Below are 19561 nucleotides of genomic sequence, written 5' to 3'. Positions count from 1 at the left end.
CAAGACCTGAGCTGGTTCCCAAGCATGCATGTTAGGTGACTCAACCACCTACAGCTGCAGCTCTCTTCTCTCACCTCCACAGGCACCAACACATGTACACACATACACAACAACTGAACAATTTTTTTTAAAATGAATACAGTGGCACATGCCTATGATCTTGGCATTCAAGAGGCCATGGAATTTTTGAAAGAAAGTAGTTCTTGTTGATGTGACTTTCAGCCGAGCTGCACAGCACACTCAGATCCTCCTCTCGTTCCTTGGACCAATACTGCCTCAGTCATGCCACTACCTCTGTTTTGTACATAAAGAATGGAAGTAAACAGCACTCAAGAGGCCATGGTAGGAGGATGGAGGCCAGCCTAAGCTACATAGCAAGATACTGTGTCAAAACAGGAAGTGTTTACAGAGAAGTTATCCAGGGAACTAGTTAGGAGCACTCTCTACTGTGATGGTCCACAAGAGATATAAATTAAATGTTTGATATGAATTAAATTAATTCCTTTGAGTTTTGATCCATATTGTATACACAGACATGAACAAAATCATCCTTATATTGAGAATGGCTTCTGTTAGCTTGACTCATCAATGAACATTCACAAGATTGATGCAGTGCCCACTGTGCCATGGCAACAGAATGCACATCTAAATACATAGTGACTGATGAACACAGCTAGCAAAATCCTTACAACTCTTTTAAAGATGTCTAAAAATGTCACCGAAAACAAATTCTGAATAGAGGAATAGTGACTTATCTGCAGAACATACACACAGAGAAATACTGAGTATCTCAAGAGAACCCAAATACTATACATATTAGACTTTTTGTCATTTAAAATTCAAGTCTTAGTTAAAACAAACAAACAAAAACACAACAATATGGGGTTTTACTATGTAGCCCCAACTGGCCTGGAGCTAGCGATCCATCTGCCTCTGCCTCCAAGCGCTGGAACTAAAATGCAAAATTAGTAAAAGGCTATATTCTATCTACTTTTTGTTTCCCAGCTGGTGGCGCTATTCTGGAAGACTGTGGTATTCGTGGGAACGACTGGAGGAACTGAGAGCTGGGTCCACGTCTCCTGGCTGTTCAGACCTGAGGAAGCTCCAGCCACAAGTTTTTTCTCTCCTCATGCTTTCCTTGTAAAGATGGACTATATCCTCTTAAACCACAAGCCAAAGTGACTTTTTTCTCCCCTTAGTTGCTTGACAGAAGTATTTTGTCACACCCGAGAGAAAAGACAGCTTGCTATCAAGCTTCAATACCACTAGAGCAGCTATTAATGCTTAAAATCAATGAGGGAAGAGAAACATTTCTTTGGTTTTAATTAAATAATTCAAAAAACCCCACTTGTGTGTGAAGTTAGTCCTTTGTCAATGAGCCCACGACTTAACATACCTGTCAGATTCAATTTAGGAATAGGCAATGGCTCTGTTGGAACAGGATGGTACGAAAACAAAGTAAACATTCCTCGTCCTACTGGAAGGGCCATAGTTCGCTGGCACAACTGGAGCAGTCTATAATGAAAATACAAACCACCACAACTGTTAACAGAGTTCACAGCTGGAATCCAACAGGAGGTAATTGTTCTGACAGGGACTAAGACAGACACGTTCTCACAAAGCAAGCCCCCCAGAGATCAGTTTCTATCACACCTCTTCTCTCATCAGGGTGCTGGAGCAGACAAACATTTCCTTTGCTTATTTGCTTTGATGAAACCCAATTCTCCTGAGGAGTAAAGCATGAAACTTCGATTCTACTCTGACTGATACTAGCCTGCTCAAAACAAAGAACATTGTTTGGGTAGCTCTTGTTGGTGTGACTTTCAGCTGAGCTGCACACTCAGATCCTCCTCTCGTTCTCAGACCAATACTGTCTCAACCATGCCACCACCTCTGTGCTTTTGTACATAAAGAACGAAAGTAAACGGCTACCAGAACACACACCAGGTATGATCAAAGCTAAAATGGCTTCCATTGCTCACACTAGAAAATTAACAGCCACTCTTGTTTCTGTATTGTCCTTGGGACAAAAACTAACAGAAAACTTGAAAGTAGCCATTCATAACTAAGCAATGCTTTTAAAAGCTGTTTTGAGCGTAAGAAAAGGACATTCAGGGGCTGATAAAGGGCTAACACTCTGCAGACAAAAAATATTCACTAAGCTGATTTCTCCCTTCTGCTTCTCAAGTTCCTTAGAGAGGATTCTAACATTCTAATGTTCTAATATTCCTTGGGACTACAACAGAAAATACAGGAAAGGCAGGAAATTCAAATCCAAGAAACTAGATCCTTTAGAATGTTTTAGTGAAAGTTTTATGCTTTATCCAATTTCACTTGCAAAAATCATAAAATTAAATCAACAGCACTAATACTGGATGTGTGGGCCACTAACAGGATGCTTCATGACCCCAGTAAGCACCAAAGGAATAAAAGGCCCCCAATAAGACTGACATCTACTCACCAAAAGATACATTCTGATTTCAGATATACTAAAACAACAGTTCTCAACCTGTGGGTTATGAACCCTTTGAGGTTCAAATAACTTTACAGGTGTCAACGAAGACCATCTGCATATCAGATATTTACCTTATGATTCATAACAGGAGAAAAGCTACAGTTATGAAATAGCAACAAAACTAATTTTATGATTGTGGAGTCACCGCAACATGAGAAACTATATTATGGGGTTGCCACATTAGGAGGGTTGAGAACCACTGTACTAAAAGATTACAAAAAAAGAAAGAATCAATGCACTTTTAATAATGGCTAACTACAGCAAGCTTTACTATGTACTACAAAGCATTTTAAGTGTTATGTAAAAGAACTGATTTGATACCAACAGTTGATGAGGTGTAACCGGTATGTCTTTTACAGCTGAAGTAACTCATAAAACAACAAGTTAAGTAATTGATTCAAGTTCATCCAGCAATGGTGTCAAGCCTTACTATAACGGCCTCTGTTCTGAACTATGTGTTCTACCCTCAATCTCAAGTGATAACCTGAGGACATGTAGTGAGCAAACACGGAGAGAGAATTTAGTATTCTCCATAGACTGTAGCTAAGCATGAGTGGTGACTGCCCTTGAAACAGTGTCAGAAAAGAAACTGGGCTGTTTCACACACCTATAATTCCAGCTACTCATATCAGAAGTGCAGTGTAAGCCCTGCCTGGACTAGAAGGAAATCAAGACCAGCTAAGCAACTTAGTAAGTTTGATGCCAGAGGAGGGCAGGAAAGAGAAGAGGGAAAGGAGTAAAGGGAGAATCAGCTTCCTCAGACTCGTCCCACGGGTGGGGGACTCCTATCACCCTGCCTCACACCTTCTGAACTGTGTTCCCAAATAAACTTCCATTCCTAAGTTGTTTCTGTCAGAATTTTTTTTCAGAGCAACAAAAAATATCTAGCACAAGCAGTGGGAGTTTAAACCACACAAAAAATTAATAAACAAGCGCCTCAAAATCTATTCCTGAATTAAGACAAAGAAAAATGATTTCAGTGTAAACTTCATTTACAAATTCTATTACTCTTTAGATTTGCCTTTTCTGAAGTATCTGCTGTATTTTAAGAAGAGAAGGGTACAATTATTTCCTTAAAAGCCAAAAATATTTTTAACCATATATTGTTTACTGGGGTTGGATGTAAAATTAAAATAAAGGTAGATTTTTAACATCAAAATAAGTTGCTTTGTTTTAGCTTTTACTTTTCGGTGTCTTAAATGTAAAAGCAAACAACAATAAACCCTTTAGGAAAGTATTATACTTTCATTTCTGTGGCAGTGATAAAATACCTTGACCAAAAGCAGTCCTGGACAGGAAAGGGTTTAACTGGCTTCTAAGTGCTCACTATAGAAGGAGGAGGGCAGTACAGGAGTTGGAGACAGCTGTCCACAGCACATCCACAGGCAAGAGCAGGAGAGAATGCACCCGTGCTGCCCAGGGGTCTGCCTCTGCTCAGCTAGCCTTCTTTATTCTCACACAGTGCAGAACCCAGGCCATGAAATGGTGCTACCCAGTCAAGGTTGGTCTTCCCAGCTCAACTAACAAGCAAGACAATCTCCCACAGACCAACCTGATCTAAGTAATTCCTCAATTTAAGTTCTCTTCCAGGTAACTCTAGATTATACCAAGTTAACATTTAAAACTACCTGCCAAGCTGGCAAGATGCCTTAGTGAGAGGAGGCACTTGCCACTGAGCCTACTGGTCTTGAGTCGGATTGTACTCAAGTCTAGTGGAAATAACAAAGCAACCCCTAAAAGTTGTCCTCCGACCTCCACATACACACGGCAGTGCACACATGCACACGTGCACACACACAATGCAATGTCTAAAAAGAAAAGAAAAAGTGAAAACATTACAGTAAAACAAACTAGTCTCAAGTGTAACAAACTGGACAGGAGATGAACTAGTTCACCTGTTTTCCTTCTCTTCAATGAACTCGTGGTCACTGAGTTCCGGGTACTGCACCACATTGACCCGGACAGGGTGTGCACTCTGAAGCAGCCTTCGCACATCCTGCACCCGTAAGTCTTCACTCCATATTAATGACATAACCTCATGATTCAAGTCATTCATGCCGTCGTCTTCCTCCTCAGCCTCAGTTCCTGAAGACACATCTGACGAGAGCACCTGTGGAACAGTCGATTGCAGCAATTTATAAAACTGAGAGGGCAAACAGGCTAACAGAACACATTTCAACAACAGAAGTACGGAAACCCAGCAGGCTTCCTGAGGTCATTCCACACTGTCGTACACACTGAGCTCTTCTGTACTGGATCAGCTGACAACACACACCTGGTCTCATTACCACTCTGAGCCCACCACATAAGCATCTAGCTCCCACAATTCCTCCCGCCCCCCACCAAGACAGGGTTTTTCTGTGTAGCCCTGGCTGTCCTGGACTTGCTTTGTAGAGCAGGCTGGCCTGGAACTCAAGAGATCAATCTGCCTCTGCCTCCCAGGGTGCCGGAATTACAGGCGTGTGCCACTACATCTGGCTGATGTTTTTAAAGTACTACATTGCCTACTTGGCGACATTCTTTACCAAACTAAGACAGGAGTTTCTACTTAGGGTCGTTCATAATCAGAGTTGAATCTATTAAAACAAACAATCCATTTGGTTTTTGTTTTGTTTTTAAGGAAAAGAATTACTCTGAATGGAAGATGAGGCCACTCACCACTGCTGCAGGAGTAAGGCCTACTAACAGTAAGCTTAACAGAAGCGGAGGAACCAAACCTGGAAGCACACATCAGAGGCGGACAGAGGCTGCACAGTACTTTGGATTGTGACTGGTTTTCGTTTTCCATGTTCTACCCATGTTTCAAATAAGGCTGTTTCAGAAAGGGAGCCGACTGACCCATGACACCAGCTGTCCCCACACCTCAGCCGTGCCCTCACAGGGCTGCCTGGCCAAGCCTTCAGTCTGAACACAGCATGGCATGCTGTGCACTGCATGGCCTCTCCATCTTCTCACAAAGTTTACACTACAATAAAAGCCTAAATCCTGATCAAAATGCTTACATTTTCTGGACGCAACAATGTTAGCCTGGAAAACATGGTATATCTGACCAGATAAAAACTTACTTTGGCTCCTCTGAAATAACTAACCTAAAACAAACTATCGCTGTGCACCTCACAGCACTTCCACCAAGAGCCCACATACATGATGGTGTCTCCCTAAGAAAGGATCTGTGCATGGTGGCCCAGCTATAAACACTAGGATGATTACACAGCAGAACTAAGGACACATTTCTCGGAAAGTGTGCCATTGTTAGATTAATGACTGTGTATCCTAACCTACGGAACAGAAACACAAACAGCAAAAACCAAGCTGAAATTTAGTTTCAAATAACTAAAGAAACTGAATTTAGAAAACTTGCCTAGACCGACATTTAAATAATTTACACATTAATATTTATAGTGTTTACATGCTGAATAGTTCTCTGGAGCAAAAAAGAAAAAAATCTAAACACCAAACATCTGTGTGTATGTGACACACACACATACACACACGTGCGCACGAATGCATGCATGTTTTGGGACAGTGTCTTACTATGTAGTTCAGACTATCCTTGAATTAATGGTGATCTCCTGACTCAGTCGTCCAAGTTCTGGTTACAAACATGTACTATCACACCTGGATTTTCTTGGTCAAGAAAATAAGACCATTTTGTATTTAAAATAGTGCAAACACCAAATCAACGAGAGCTACAATTTAGATGCAAATCTGAGATCAGACTCCGCTGGAAACTGAATCTGGCCCAAGTCTATGGCAACTGTTGGGTTAGAAGACCTACTGTGACCTATCCACAGTTATACCACACTGTAATGATGTGACGATTCAAAGGCTAACGAGACAAGCCTGATTCCCACTGCTTGCTCAGAGGTGTCACAGATCTCTGTGAGCCCTATGACAGCCAGCTTGGTCTATGTCAAAGCCCTGTCTCAAAATAATAATAATAACAACTATAACAAATCAAACAAAAAATTTGCATTGTTTCTAGGCTTCTTATGACCCATTCTGAAATAGATTTAACCCTAATGGATAAAGTATTCTTCCTCAGGCTTCAATTTTACTATTATTCAGGGACTATGCAAATATATTTATACCTATTTAAAAGGATAAATTCAAGAAATTGAGCCCTTCAAAAGTATGAACAAGAAAACAGTTATCATTGCTAGTCAAACCACAGGCTGGGTTCTCTGTTACAGTAATCAGTTGCTTTTACAGGTACGAGCAAGAGAACTGGAATGGCAGGTGGCTTGCTGACTCTGTAACCATCCTGATTATGGGCAAAGAAAAGGTCCAGGCAACAGAGAGCAAGAAGTAAGGCCACAGCTCCCATGTTCAATTACAAAGCCCATCTGGCTTATAACATAAAAGGCAAACTAATATGCACAGTTACCAAAATGTAAAGATGGGAAGGAAAATTATTTTACCTGGTGCTAAAACTAAACTTCACATGTTGATACTCACAGATTTGCCTCTGGGTAAATTTCCTTCACAAGCTTGTTTGGAAAGATCCTGACGTCCAATCAAGAGACAGACAGCTTCTGACCAGTCTGAGTCAGGCTGCTCCCGACAGTGATATATTGCATCTCTGATGGGAAGAGCAATTCCAAAGGGAAGAGTCTCCAGATCTCTTAAAGTGAATCCTTGGAGTAAGACAAAGGGAGAGTTGATTTTCAGTTAGATCTGAATTCCCCAATCATCAGACACTAGAGTCAACCGATACTGAGAGCTGGCAAACAACAGCAATTCTCAGTGCTGCAAACTGGTGACCATTACTCTGGGAGTTCATAAGAAAAGATGCTTCACTTCTCTGGCCCATTACAGCCACAAAGAACACTGTGCACATGTGCACCAAGAACCAAAACAGGAACTTTGTTTCATTACGGGAGTTAAAGGGGAGGGGGCAAGTCCTAATGTCTGTCTTCAATAATGACTTACAGCCACACGAGTCAGCTCAGGTGAATGTGGTATTTGCATGTGCATACTCAAACACTCAAATATGCATTCGTGAGCAAACTATAAAGACGATTAACTGAAGAAAATCAAGACAGAGGACACAGAGGTAAGTGAGTGGCAGCGCACCGGCTGCACTGGTCACGTGCTGTTTCAAAGATGGGAGACAAATAACCAAATTCACTTTGGCATTCGTCTCTATATCCACATTTCACACACTTTTGAATGTTATATATTTTATATTTAAAATACCTGCAATGCTCAGGCCAACTCAATTTTTTTTCTAGCAATATTTTACAATATTATCTATTATTTAAGATATAAAAGTTGTTCAATTATTGAAGTAAAATACTTCCTTATATAGGAATAACTTCTATTAAGAATTAAGTGATATACAATGGACAGAATTCATTCAATACTATCCATTTACATATCCTATATATCCACTGTAGGACAACTACTGTTATTCTTCAGTGTCTCATACAAAAACAAGGCATGAAGACCTTCTCTGAGAACATACTCCAGGTAAGACTCCAGAAGCACCTGTGGCCACCCTGAAGCACTGCTCTGTAAGGTACTACTTTGTAGAACAGTCTCAACTTTTTGTCCTAAACTCATATCAGTAACTTCTTTCCCCAGCAAGGAACAGGGTCTTACTATGCAACCCTAGTTGGCCTGCCATACACTCTGCAGACAAGGCTGGCCTCCAGCTCAGACATCTGCCTGCCCCTGCTGCCTGGGAACTGATTAAAGGCGTGCAACACCACTTCTGGTGGGTTAGCTTTTTGCTTTTTGTTGTTGTTGACCAGTTTGTTTTAAAAATAATTTTACTATCCTTTTAAAACACAGGAAAGAGGGCATTTGGACCAAGAAATGAAGAATTAATTTCCCTCTCTTCTTGTTAGCTAAAGTTCATCACAGTGCCTAAAATCTCTGGCCTTTTCAATTTGAGAATACACTCTAAAGTGCTGTCTCAGAATGGCTTCACACTCACATACACATTAACGCGAGTTTGCCATTCTGAAATGAATTTACAGAGCCACAGCATCCAATGATCCACAGGGAGTGAAAACAGGGACTTCTAAAGCCCTAAACTATAAAATGGGGGTGTCCCAGCTACTCTTCCAAAGGAAGCTGTGGAAACCTGACTTGATAAGGCGTATCTCAATGTTCAGCCTTCACAGAAAACTGGAACCTCCCCTCACACCTCCCAGTTCCAGTGAGAGTGGAAAGTAGGACCTAGTCCTGTGGTGACGACACAGCTCTTACCTACATTGGTCATCCAGACAACTAATTTTTCGGCTAGACTAGAAACTGAAGCAGAATGCCGGAAAGTAAACCTATGGAGAACAAAACAAAAGAATGTTAAACATAAACACTTAACACTGCTTCCAATTCTAAACATAAAAGTACACCCTGAAACAAATTACCTGTTTTCTTCTTGTTCTGCTTGTGGCTTTTGGGGGGCTGAAAGACAACAAACGAAAACTTTATTTTGATAAACATCCTGGTAAGAAAAGCAACACACAGAAGACAGTTGGAAGTAAAAATTCATTAACCAAAGACTCGTTAAAAATAATAACACAAGCAGTACTGTGGCAAGCTGCAACAGAAGCCAGGTTGGTCAGATTTTAAGTAACCTGGTATCTGAAATTCAGTTGTGGCTAAAGACTGAACAGTAATAAAAGAGGCAAGATGTGGTCTCTAAGGCAAGCACCCTCCAACATTTAACATTCCATTTGGGGGAGCCAAACATTGCAGCAACTTACTTAAGGTTACTTTGGATAAATACTGGGAGGCTTCATCCGAAACGCAACTCTCATCACCAAGGATGTAGAGTGCAACACTCTGCAGAGAAGAAAAGGAACCTGTTACTTGTTTTTTTCACTTTTCATATTCCATTGTTTGGGTTATTTTTGTTTATGAAACAGAATCTCATATAGCCCAGAGTGGACTCAAATTCCCCATGAATCTGAGGCTGGCTCTGAACTACTGAGACTCCTGCCTCTGACTCCGTAGGGCTGGGATTATGGGAATGTGGTCCCACTCCCAGATGAATCTGCTCTTATTAAACTACTTAAGTAAATGAAGAAAGAAAAACGTAATGTGGGGAGACTCACCATTCCAGATGTACAACACGATGAGTGTGGACAAATGTCATACACCAAGTGACACTATCACTTTCAGTACAGAAAAGCTGCATCATACCTCAAACACCCCTTATGTTCGGTCAGCAACCCTTCTTCTACACAAATGTTAGAAATAACTTGTCTGTTCTCCTGCCCACTAGCCTATCTGTGCTACATGATGTAAATGGGATCACACAGCATGGCATCGTCCCAGTACTTTTACGACCTAGCACAGGCATGAGACTCAGCTCTTTCTGCTGCAATCAGGAGTTTAAGCCTCTTTACTGCTGAGTGGTATCCATTACAGAGATGTACCATCTACTAAAGAACTGATGAGCATGCGCTATAGAGGTGGTTCATTGATTAAGGGCACTGGCTGCTCTTCCAGAAGACCCAGGTTCAATTCCCAGCACCCACATGGTGCCTCTCCACCATCTGTAACTCGAGCTCTCAGAGAGCCAATGTCTTCTTCTGGCCTCCATGGGCACTGCATGCACACAATACATACGTACATGGTACTTGGCACACTTGCAAGCAAAAGACTCACACCAACAAAATAAAATTATTTCAATTTTGCTTTTAAATTGATAGACACACAGGCTGTTCCCAGTTTCCATCAGTTATTAAAACAAACAAACAAACAAACAAACAAAAAAACACAGCTTCATGCCTTACATTCAGGTCTTTGCACGGCCACATATTTCACATCAGAGAGTAAACTTGCTCTGGCTTATAGTAAACACATGTTAAAATTTACAAAATTTGGAGCATCCTTTTTTTCCCATAAGCAAAGTCAGAGTTTCAGTTGTTCCATACTCTCATGGTTTTAGTTATCCTTATACGTACTGACTCATATCCTAATAATAGCGGAGCTACCCGAAAGTACCTCATTTAGCCTTTAATTTATTTAGAAATATATTTACTCAAAAACAATACTAAAAAAAATTACAAAACAGTTCAAACAACTTAGAATCACCCATGAGAAAATGACTTCTGTACAGTGTTTGGTATAGATGTGCATGCTTATTCCTGCTGAGTGTTCATGTGTGAGTATAGACGTATATGCATGGCACACATGTGCAGGCCAGAGGACACATTCTTGCACACACATTGGTTCTTGTCTTCTATCTGGTTTGTGGCAGGGTCTCTTAGTGATAGGTGCTTAGTGACAGCAGCCAGGTGATCTTAACTACTGAGCCATCTCTCCAGCCTGTCCCACACCTCATGGCCCCAGCAGGGGCTCTTAATCACTGCTGCATAAACCCAGACCTGCAAGTTTATGGGGATCCTCCCATCTCTGCCTCCCACTTTTCCAGTAGGCACTATGAGACTACAGATATACGCTACAGCTTTACATGGATTCTGGGGGTCCAAACTAGCCATGCTTACACAGCACCCAATGAGCCATCTCTCCTGCCCCAGCAAGTAACTCTTTAAAATATCAGCTGCCTCTGATCAACAAAGGTGTGTGAGAGGCAAGGGGTGGGAAACACAGCACACATCTACTACACTGTTGAATTACCGCACACTGCTTTTCAACTATTAACTCTCTTGAAAGAGAGCTGTATTAACCATGAAGCTAGAATAGCCTTATTTTTAAGTATCTCTATGAATCACTCAAAACCCAAAAGGGATACAGCAATATTACAACAGGAGGTACACAGATTAGGCAAATTCACGAACCAGAACAGAGGTTAGCAGGGATCAAAGGGAAGAGGAAGAGAAAACTGCTGTTCAATGGAGCATGGTCCAGGCCAGCCTGGGTTAGTAAGAATTGTCAACTCAGCACCTAGGAGGTAGGAAGCCTTTGGGCACACTTGTAATTACCTAGGTTAAGGCCAGCCTCTGAGAATGTCTGAGGGATTACCATGATTATGTTAACTGATATAATCGTCTATGGAACTATGTAGAATGAGAGCACGAACTGAGCACATATGCACTGATTCACTGGTTTCTGCTTCAATTTCCCGCCACCTTGACTTCTGCTCAATGACGGACTATAACCTGGAATCATGAGCCAAAGAGCCCCTTTTGCCCCTAAGTTGCTTTCCTCTGGGTGTTTTATCACTGAAACAGGAAAGGAAACTAAGCTGGGGTAATGAAAACTTTTGGAGAAAGATAGTGGTGGTGATTACATAGTGAATTAAAAACACAACACAGAACCACTCTGTGTGTACCTACTTGGAGCCATGGAGGCTGAGAAAGCCCTGTTCAACATGAAGCAGTACAGCACGTAACAGAGAAGAGAAAGATGAAGGGATATTTATAGTTTTCCAACTTTCAAAAGAGGGGCTGAAAGCAGGAGTCTCTTGTACGCCTGGGAAGACCCCATTTCTGCAAAGATCCCTAACAGGCCTATAGACTCACTGCGCCAACATCAAGAAACAGAAGCATAGCAAGGAACTCAACTTTACCAATGCCCTGTGGTTCTATATGGAAGACTGAGGTTTGCACTAACTATTCAAAATGAACAACATTCCAAAAATAAAAATACTCTTTAAAAAATATTTCAACAGGACTTTTAATAACAATAGGTAAAGTAATTATGAAATGGGCGAAGGTTAAAAACTGTTAAGACAACTTCTAAAAAGAAGAGTAATGGAGAGAAGACTAACACAACCTAATTTTAAGGCTTACTATGAAACTCTAGCAATCAAGACAACGTGGAGAGCCTGTAGATCAGTGAACCAGCAAAATGTCCAGACCTGAAAAAAAGAGGTCGACAGACTTTTGACCAAAGCACAAATGCAAAAAAGGGATGGTCACATCAACAATCAGTGTTCACAGGGCGGGCATCCAAAGAGTAAGAAAAACCTCAACTGAAGGCACGTTTAGTCAGGGTGGTAGTATTCCCCTAGGATCCCAGCAGTCCAGATACTGAGGCAAGATCACCAGTTCAAAACCACCCCGGTCTACACAGAAAGATGCTATGTAAAAAAACAAGAAAGAGAAATACTTTCTTGGCAGAACAATGACACAAAGTACAATGCAGGAAAACAGCAACAGCAAACCATAATTTACAACTCCTCAGACAGAAATCTCAAACATCACCATAGTCACTAGGAAATGCAATTTAAAAGCACAGTGAGGTATATGTCTGCAGATCACCAAACTGAAGTAACAAATAACAGATAAGGAAACATTCTCTTAACATTGCTGGAGGAAATGTGAAATGCACAGCAGCTCAGGAATCGTTGGCCGTTTCTGTAAAAAGATACATACACTTCAGTATGTATCTTTCAGTCCTAGTCCTCAGTACTCTCCTCTCCATAAGGAAATGAAAACTTATGCTGACATAAAAGCTGTGTGTGACTGTTTAGAGGATCCATACTTATAATCACTAAAAAGGAGCAAATCCAGCTATCAGATAAGCCAACTACGGGACTGCAGTGCAGTGGACTGTCAGCAACAGTGAGGACCTGGTGGTTCATGGTGAGAGGCGCAGCAAATATTCAATATTCTAATTAAAATAAGAAACTATCTGCTGAAATGTATAAAACTGTGAGAGGAAGAGAAACTGATTTTAGTATAATTTGTGGGTGTGTATATTTGAGTGTCTGCTGTGGTATGTATGATAATTTAAAGAAAAACAAAACTAATTAAGGTAAGTCAGTCAATACTCTAAATACATACCAAAAGCACCAGCCTGCTCCTCTCGCAGACCCCAGGGAGGTAGGGATAGGGTGGCATTCCTTCGCCCTTCAGACAAGAACTCACCCACTGATAAATACTTGGCGGCTCAGAAGTGAAAAATGAGGGCTGATGCATGAATCCCATCTGACCTGTAAAATTATATAAACATTTGTTAAGTCACAAATACATTATGAGAAAAGGGTAGCCACAATATTTGTCCTTTCAAACTATTTTATAAATATAAAGAATTCTATTTTCAATATTATCCAAAATGAATCATATTCTTGTCATAGTAAATAGCTGATTACATTATCTATAAATTTAAGTTATTTCTATTTTACTCCATTCTAAATAGAAATTTAGCAATGTCATTTATAAAGCATACAAAGAACTAGCCAAGAGTTGGCCAAATGGCTCAGTAAAGGCACTTGTCATCAAGCCTGACAACCTGAGTTCTATCCCTAGGTCTACATGGTAGACGGAGAGAACTGACTCCAGAAAGTTGTTCTCTGAACTCCACATGTATGTAATGGTACATGAATATCCACATATACAAACACATATGCACCCCACACACACAAAATATACTTAATTTAATTGTTTTCAAAGACTGTAACTTTTTTTTCTGCCTAGCTCTATAAACAAAAAAAAAAAAAAAGGGACACAAAAGATACAGCTTGGTTCTTTGAGCCCCTTCGGTTCCAGTCTATACTGGAACAGTGGGTAATATAAGTGTTTACATAGGTGTTGCCCAACATGGTAACTACTAGCCCTGGTGACTACTAAGTATCTTGAATATGGCTAGTGCACTGAGGAGATAAATTTTTACTGTTAATTAAAGTCAAGTAAAGGTATGACTATTGGCTACTAACTGGACAGCACAGGTCAAGGTTAGCATCTCTGGCACTAGGAGTTATCTATGCTTTGGCATGGGCAGTTTTAACTACACACTAAAGAAGTTATGGCTTACTTCAACTCAGCTCAGACGCTACCAATTCAAATCAGCTTGGCTAAAAGTAAGACATATCCTCTGCTCTTCTCTGTGAGAGACACAACAAAATGCCTATCCAGTGTTCAGAAGGCCTGCAGTGGTGTCGACACTCACCTTGGTCAATTGTACACACTTGTCCAGTTGTTTTGACAAGAGTTGGGTAATCTCTGAAGTAATGATCCATGTAAGGTTCCAATTTTAAGTCCCTAGAGCATAAGAGCATACAGACAGGAACAAGGGTGTAAGCAGCCACCTGCAGTCAACTTACCAATCTTAAAAGCATGCTTATGAGAAAGCTTTCAAATCTAGAGTATCTTCAGGTCCTTCTGCTGTCACATACCTTCTGTCTACACAGATTTCATGAAGGTCAAACTAGAGAAAGAGCACTACCTTGCTACTTCCTGTTGTTCACTGGCTGTGTGAACGTCAGCAAGTAAGCTCCACAGACCAGAGACATGCTACCTAACTCACTCTGAGGCTTCTTGATTGTTTAGTGTTGTTTTGCTTTTTCTTTCTTCTCAAACACAATGGTCTCCCTCAGACACAGCATTTCCACCAGTCTTCCAGGCACTAGGATTACAGGCATGTGCCACTATACCTGGCTACTACAAGTTCTGAAGAGTAACATATATGTGGGAAATATAGGGCATGGTGGCATACATCTGGAAATCCTAAAATTTGAAAGGCTATGGCAGAAGCATCCGAAGTTTGAGGCTAGCCATATTTACAAGGACAGGTGCTATGTATTTCAGAAAGCCATGATCAATGTTTAGAAAAATTAAATTACAAAATGGCATTTGTGATAGCAATGATATATCATTTGGGAAATAAATCATCAAATACACATGCTAGAGCTGGGCGTGGTGGTGTTCATCTTTAATGCCAGCCACTCGGGACCAGCCTGGTCTACAAAGGGAGTCTAGGATAGCCAAGGCTACACAGAAAAACCCCATTTCGAAAAACCCAAAATTAAAATAAATGAATATACATGCCATGTTTCAGAAAAGTATTTCAGGATCCTCAGGATCACAGAAGTCAGAAAATGTGCTATCATCTTAATTAAGAGGCTGAAATGCCAACTTTAACTTATTGTCACCAAGGGTCTCAAAAGTCTAAACAAGTGACTTTAGGAGAATAGTGCCAAACAAGGCGCTACACTATGAGCACCTTCCCCCTGGAAGGAAGTCAGTGCAAAGCAGCTACCGCTACACTGCCACTCTTGCCACACATGATTGGGACAGTTGTCCCCACCACAGCAGGACAAGTGTTTGGCACTTCATCCACACAAGAATTTTCCAAGGGAAGGCAACATGTCAATGTGGGCACTGTTACAGAACAGAGGCAAGAGTGCAGCCAAACAGCTTGTCAGAACAGAAGGCCCAGTCAGGCAGTCACCCTGCTTCTGACTTTCTCTGAATCTTGAGATAAAAACTAAAGATCCCCACATGGCCGCAGGCACACATGTAACTAGCACCAACAGTTTTATGTTTTGCAGACAATGCTGTGGTTGTCTGTGAGGGGAAGACTAGAGAGTTTTTCTAGGAGGTTCCTATGCCACATCATAGAAAGCAAGCCCTCTAGGACCTCTTGCAGTGTCCTAATGACATCTACCTTGCCAACTGAACAAGAAGATCCACAAGAGAACAAATCCCTTCTCCCATTAGAGTATTCAACTTGAGCTCTTCATAAACCAAGTGAAGAACAAAGAAAATTGCAGGAATGTGAGCAAAAAGAAGAGTAGAAGAATCCAGACTGAGGTTCTGTGAAACATCATCATCTTTTGCCTTTGCAGTATCCAAAGCACTCAAACATAAAGATCTGTTCAGAAGATGAGACTCCACATTGTGATGGTAGTCTGAATTCAGTAAATATTCCCAGTCCTACGAAGAAAAAAAAAAGGAAAGTAATTATTTACATAATGCCTCTTGAAAATGTCATTTAAAAATAATAGCAGGGATGGCCGGGCATGGTGGCAGCCAACTTTAATCCCAGTACTTGGGAGGCAGAGGCAGGTGGGTCCCTGTGAGTTCGAGAAGACCATAGTTAAGAGAGAGCTCCAGGACAGCCAGGGATAGGCAGAGAGTCCATGTCTTGAAAATCCAAAAAACAAAAACAAAACAAATAACAAAAAAAAAAACAAAAAAAAACAACAACAACAAAAAAAAAAAAAAAAAAAAAAAACAGGGCTAGAGAGATGGCTCAGTGGTTAAGAGCACTGGCAGTTCTTCAAAAGGTCCTGAGTTCAATTCCCAGCAGCCACATGGTGGCTCATAGCCATCTATAATGAGATCTAGGGCCCTCTTCTGGCATGCAGGCAGACTACTGTATAAACAATAAATAAATAAACCTTAAAAAAAGAGACAAAAAACCAAACAACAACAACAAAACAAACAAACAAACAAAAAAACTGTGGGGGCTGGAGAGGTTTAGTGGCTATGGGAACACAATACTCTTGCAAAGGACACAAGTGTGATTCCCAGCACCTGAATTACATGGTTCATAGCCACTTTAATTCCAGCAGGGGATCTGACATCTCTGGACCCCACAGGCACCTTCACTCAAAAACAAAAACAAAACTGGAAACAGACTCACATACCCATCAATAGAAGGAATGCAAAACAAACTTCAGTATACCACTAGGTAATAAAAAGAACAGACAACTGATATTTATGCCACCATGGATGAATCTCCAATATATTATGCTGAATGAAAGAAACCTTAAGTATACCAGAATACAGACTGTTATTATGTCATTTATATTAAATTCTAAAACAGGTACTGTATGGTCAAAGAATTCAAGTCAGAGCTTGCCTGAGGAAAGAGAGAAAGGATGGATCACAAATGACACAGTATGACACAGTGACACAGTGCTTTGGACCACTTCAGAATATACAATGGAATCTGAGGTACTTAAGCCTAAACCAGAGAAATGCTACATAAAAGGATAAATGCTGTCAAATAGTTATCAATTACCAATACATAAATCTACAAGTTCAGGCTGAAATCATACTAAAATATATACATTTATAGTAGTTTTTATATGTTGGTTAAAGACAAAAATAAATATAAGACAGAAAACATAACAGATTCTATCCTTAAAAACAATATACTCAGACATAAAATAAAGAAGGCAGAAGACATTGGGAAAACTGACAAACTGACAGGAATATCAGTCATGGGACATCAGCACAAGTCTCCACAAGTCTGTAACATTAGCAAGAAATAACAACACTTACATCGTCAGATCCAGTATCAGAAGGCCTCGCTTTTTTGGGTGCAATGACTGGAGAAAGTGATCCTTCAAAGTCGAACTGAAAAAGCAGAAGACAAAATCGTTACTGTATTACTGTTAACTAATCAGCTTAAGAATTAGGGTATCCATTCTGCTAATTACAGAAACTGAAGAAAATCACTAATTACAGAGACTGAAGAAAGTCTGGTACAAGTCTCTGTCAAGTGATCATGGGGTTAAATCATGCTTAAAGCATTCAGCACAGCACACTGGGCTCATAGGTACAGTAATGGTCACTTCTTTTCCTCTACTTCTCTGATGATGCAAATTATATCCACACAATAGAATACCAGAAATCACATAAGGAGTCATTACTACTCTCTTCCATGTTATAGAAATGAAAACAAAAAGTAAGTAAACCTGGACTAAACAAATAGGAAAAAAAAAAGGGATAAAAGGATGCCATAAGTTTAACGTGTGCCCCATTCAAGAAACATCGAAGTATCTGTCCCTGAGAACTGACTTTCAAGCTAGGTAGTACAGCAAAGCTATAGTTTTAACGACTAGAGAGGCTATGGCAAGAGAGGTACTTGAATACAGTTCAGGACTAGCTTGGGCATATACTGAGAGTCATCAGTTTTCGCTTGTTTTAAAGGGATTTTCTCTCACCTCAGGCCATCATGCAACATGGAAGTGTGTGTTCCGTCCTTCCCACAAATGAAAATATGGGATGAGCCAGTTTACTAACTACTCTGTGAGACAGAGGCACAAAACTTTTTGTCAACAAGCTCAACTTGTTACTTACACATTAAAAAGAGAGAGAGAGAGAGCCAAAGGATGCGTACTCATGATTCTAAAATCCTCTTCTTGTTTCTCGATGTGATAAAGTGCAGAAAGAGAAGAGGAGGCAACCACTGTAAATACTTAGAATCAAAGTCAGCCCTGTTCTCACCGGAAAACTTTTCTCAAGTAAACTACAAAGGCAACTCTTCCCACACTAAGCACACATAAGCTCAGTACTGAGGACACTCATGAGGAGCTGTTCCCTGAGCACTCACCTAACCCAGGCACCAAGGGACAGAGAGTGAACAGAGCTGAGCACAACTCCTTGCTCCCTACAACTTATATTCCAGTAGAGGAAGGCGGATACACAGTAAGTGAAAATATAAAAATGTGCTATATAAAACATGTGCTAACGGAAAAGGCTGAACAGGCAAACAGAGAAAGGAACACATGTGAATGGGACAGACAGGGGAGGCTATACTGGAGTGACACCTGAACAGGCCAAGCAGGCCCTGCCACGAAGAAGTATTTTCTATAAAGGAAAGAAGCACGAAAGTCTGAGTGTGGCCCACACCTGGAAAGCTGGGGAACAGAACAGAGGTCAGGGTGGCCGGCAGAGATGACAAAGGAGCAGAAAGGCACAAGGGGTTGGGGTTACAGGACACAGTGCAAGTCCATGGTTGATATACTGAAGGAGACAGGCAGTCTCTGGAGGATTTCTAGGCCAGCTTTATCAGGCTGCTGAGCTGAGAAGGGACCAAATATAAGCAAAATGCTCCAAAGAGCTAGTCAAAACCCCAAGTTATACTTTGTTTCCAGTTGACTAGTGAGAACATGAAAAAGAAAATATCTCCACTTGCACGGAAATAATATACCATTACTCTGATCTAGCAAAGGGTCTCTACATTACAAGTAATCAATGTGGTAACAAGGGCACTCCTAAACAACACTAGAAAGAATGTTGACTGGACACCCCTTCTAAATGTTATCTGGCCCGATCTCTTAAAATACTCATCTCTTGAAATAACTAGATACATAATTAGTAATTTATGTAAAAGAAAAAAAAAAAAAAAAAAAAAACCACTGGCAAATTACTCAAAATAAAACTTTTCCAATAAGACCCAAATATTGGCTATTTGTTTAGATATGGTAAGATGGAAGGGTTCTGTGAAATTTTTCTATCAGTACTACTTTTTATGTAAAAGGCACCATTAAAGGCATCTATAGCACCTATTCCAAGGAACAGGGTATAACTGCTTGCTTCTTCTTCCATTTTTCAAATCTTCCTCAGTGAGAAAATACACTTTCATAATGAAGAAGAAAAAGCTCTA

At 40.6% G+C, this 19561-nt stretch overlaps 1 protein-coding gene across 2 annotated transcripts in view; it reads right to left on the bottom strand.

Annotated features, from left to right (window-relative positions):
• Window positions 1-19561, bottom strand: part of Anapc1 (anaphase promoting complex subunit 1) — a 73527-nt gene that overhangs the window by 31038 nt on the left and 22928 nt on the right. For both annotated transcript variants that reach the window (XM_055615451.1, XM_055615519.1), the window contains 10 exons: window positions 17452-17526; window positions 15827-16095; window positions 14330-14421; window positions 13225-13373; window positions 9232-9310; window positions 8893-8929; window positions 8732-8802; window positions 6974-7152; window positions 4411-4625; window positions 1397-1515 (listed from right to left, as the gene is read on the bottom strand). In XM_055615451.1, coding sequence (XP_055471426.1) covers window positions 1397-1515; window positions 4411-4625; window positions 6974-7152; window positions 8732-8802; window positions 8893-8929; window positions 9232-9310; window positions 13225-13373; window positions 14330-14421; window positions 15827-16095; window positions 17452-17526 — 1285 coding nt within the window. The remainder of the gene's footprint in view (window positions 1-1396; window positions 1516-4410; window positions 4626-6973; window positions 7153-8731; window positions 8803-8892; window positions 8930-9231; window positions 9311-13224; window positions 13374-14329; window positions 14422-15826; window positions 16096-17451; window positions 17527-19561) is intronic.

The sequence above is a fragment of the Psammomys obesus genome, unplaced genomic scaffold (genome assembly GCF_907164565.1).
Source record: "Psammomys obesus unplaced genomic scaffold, mPsaObe1.curated_primary_1811, whole genome shotgun sequence".
Classification (NCBI taxonomy): domain Eukaryota; kingdom Metazoa; phylum Chordata; class Mammalia; order Rodentia; family Muridae; genus Psammomys; species Psammomys obesus.
Note: the sequence above shows the minus strand (reverse complement) of the source record. Positions and strands in the feature narration are given on the sequence as shown.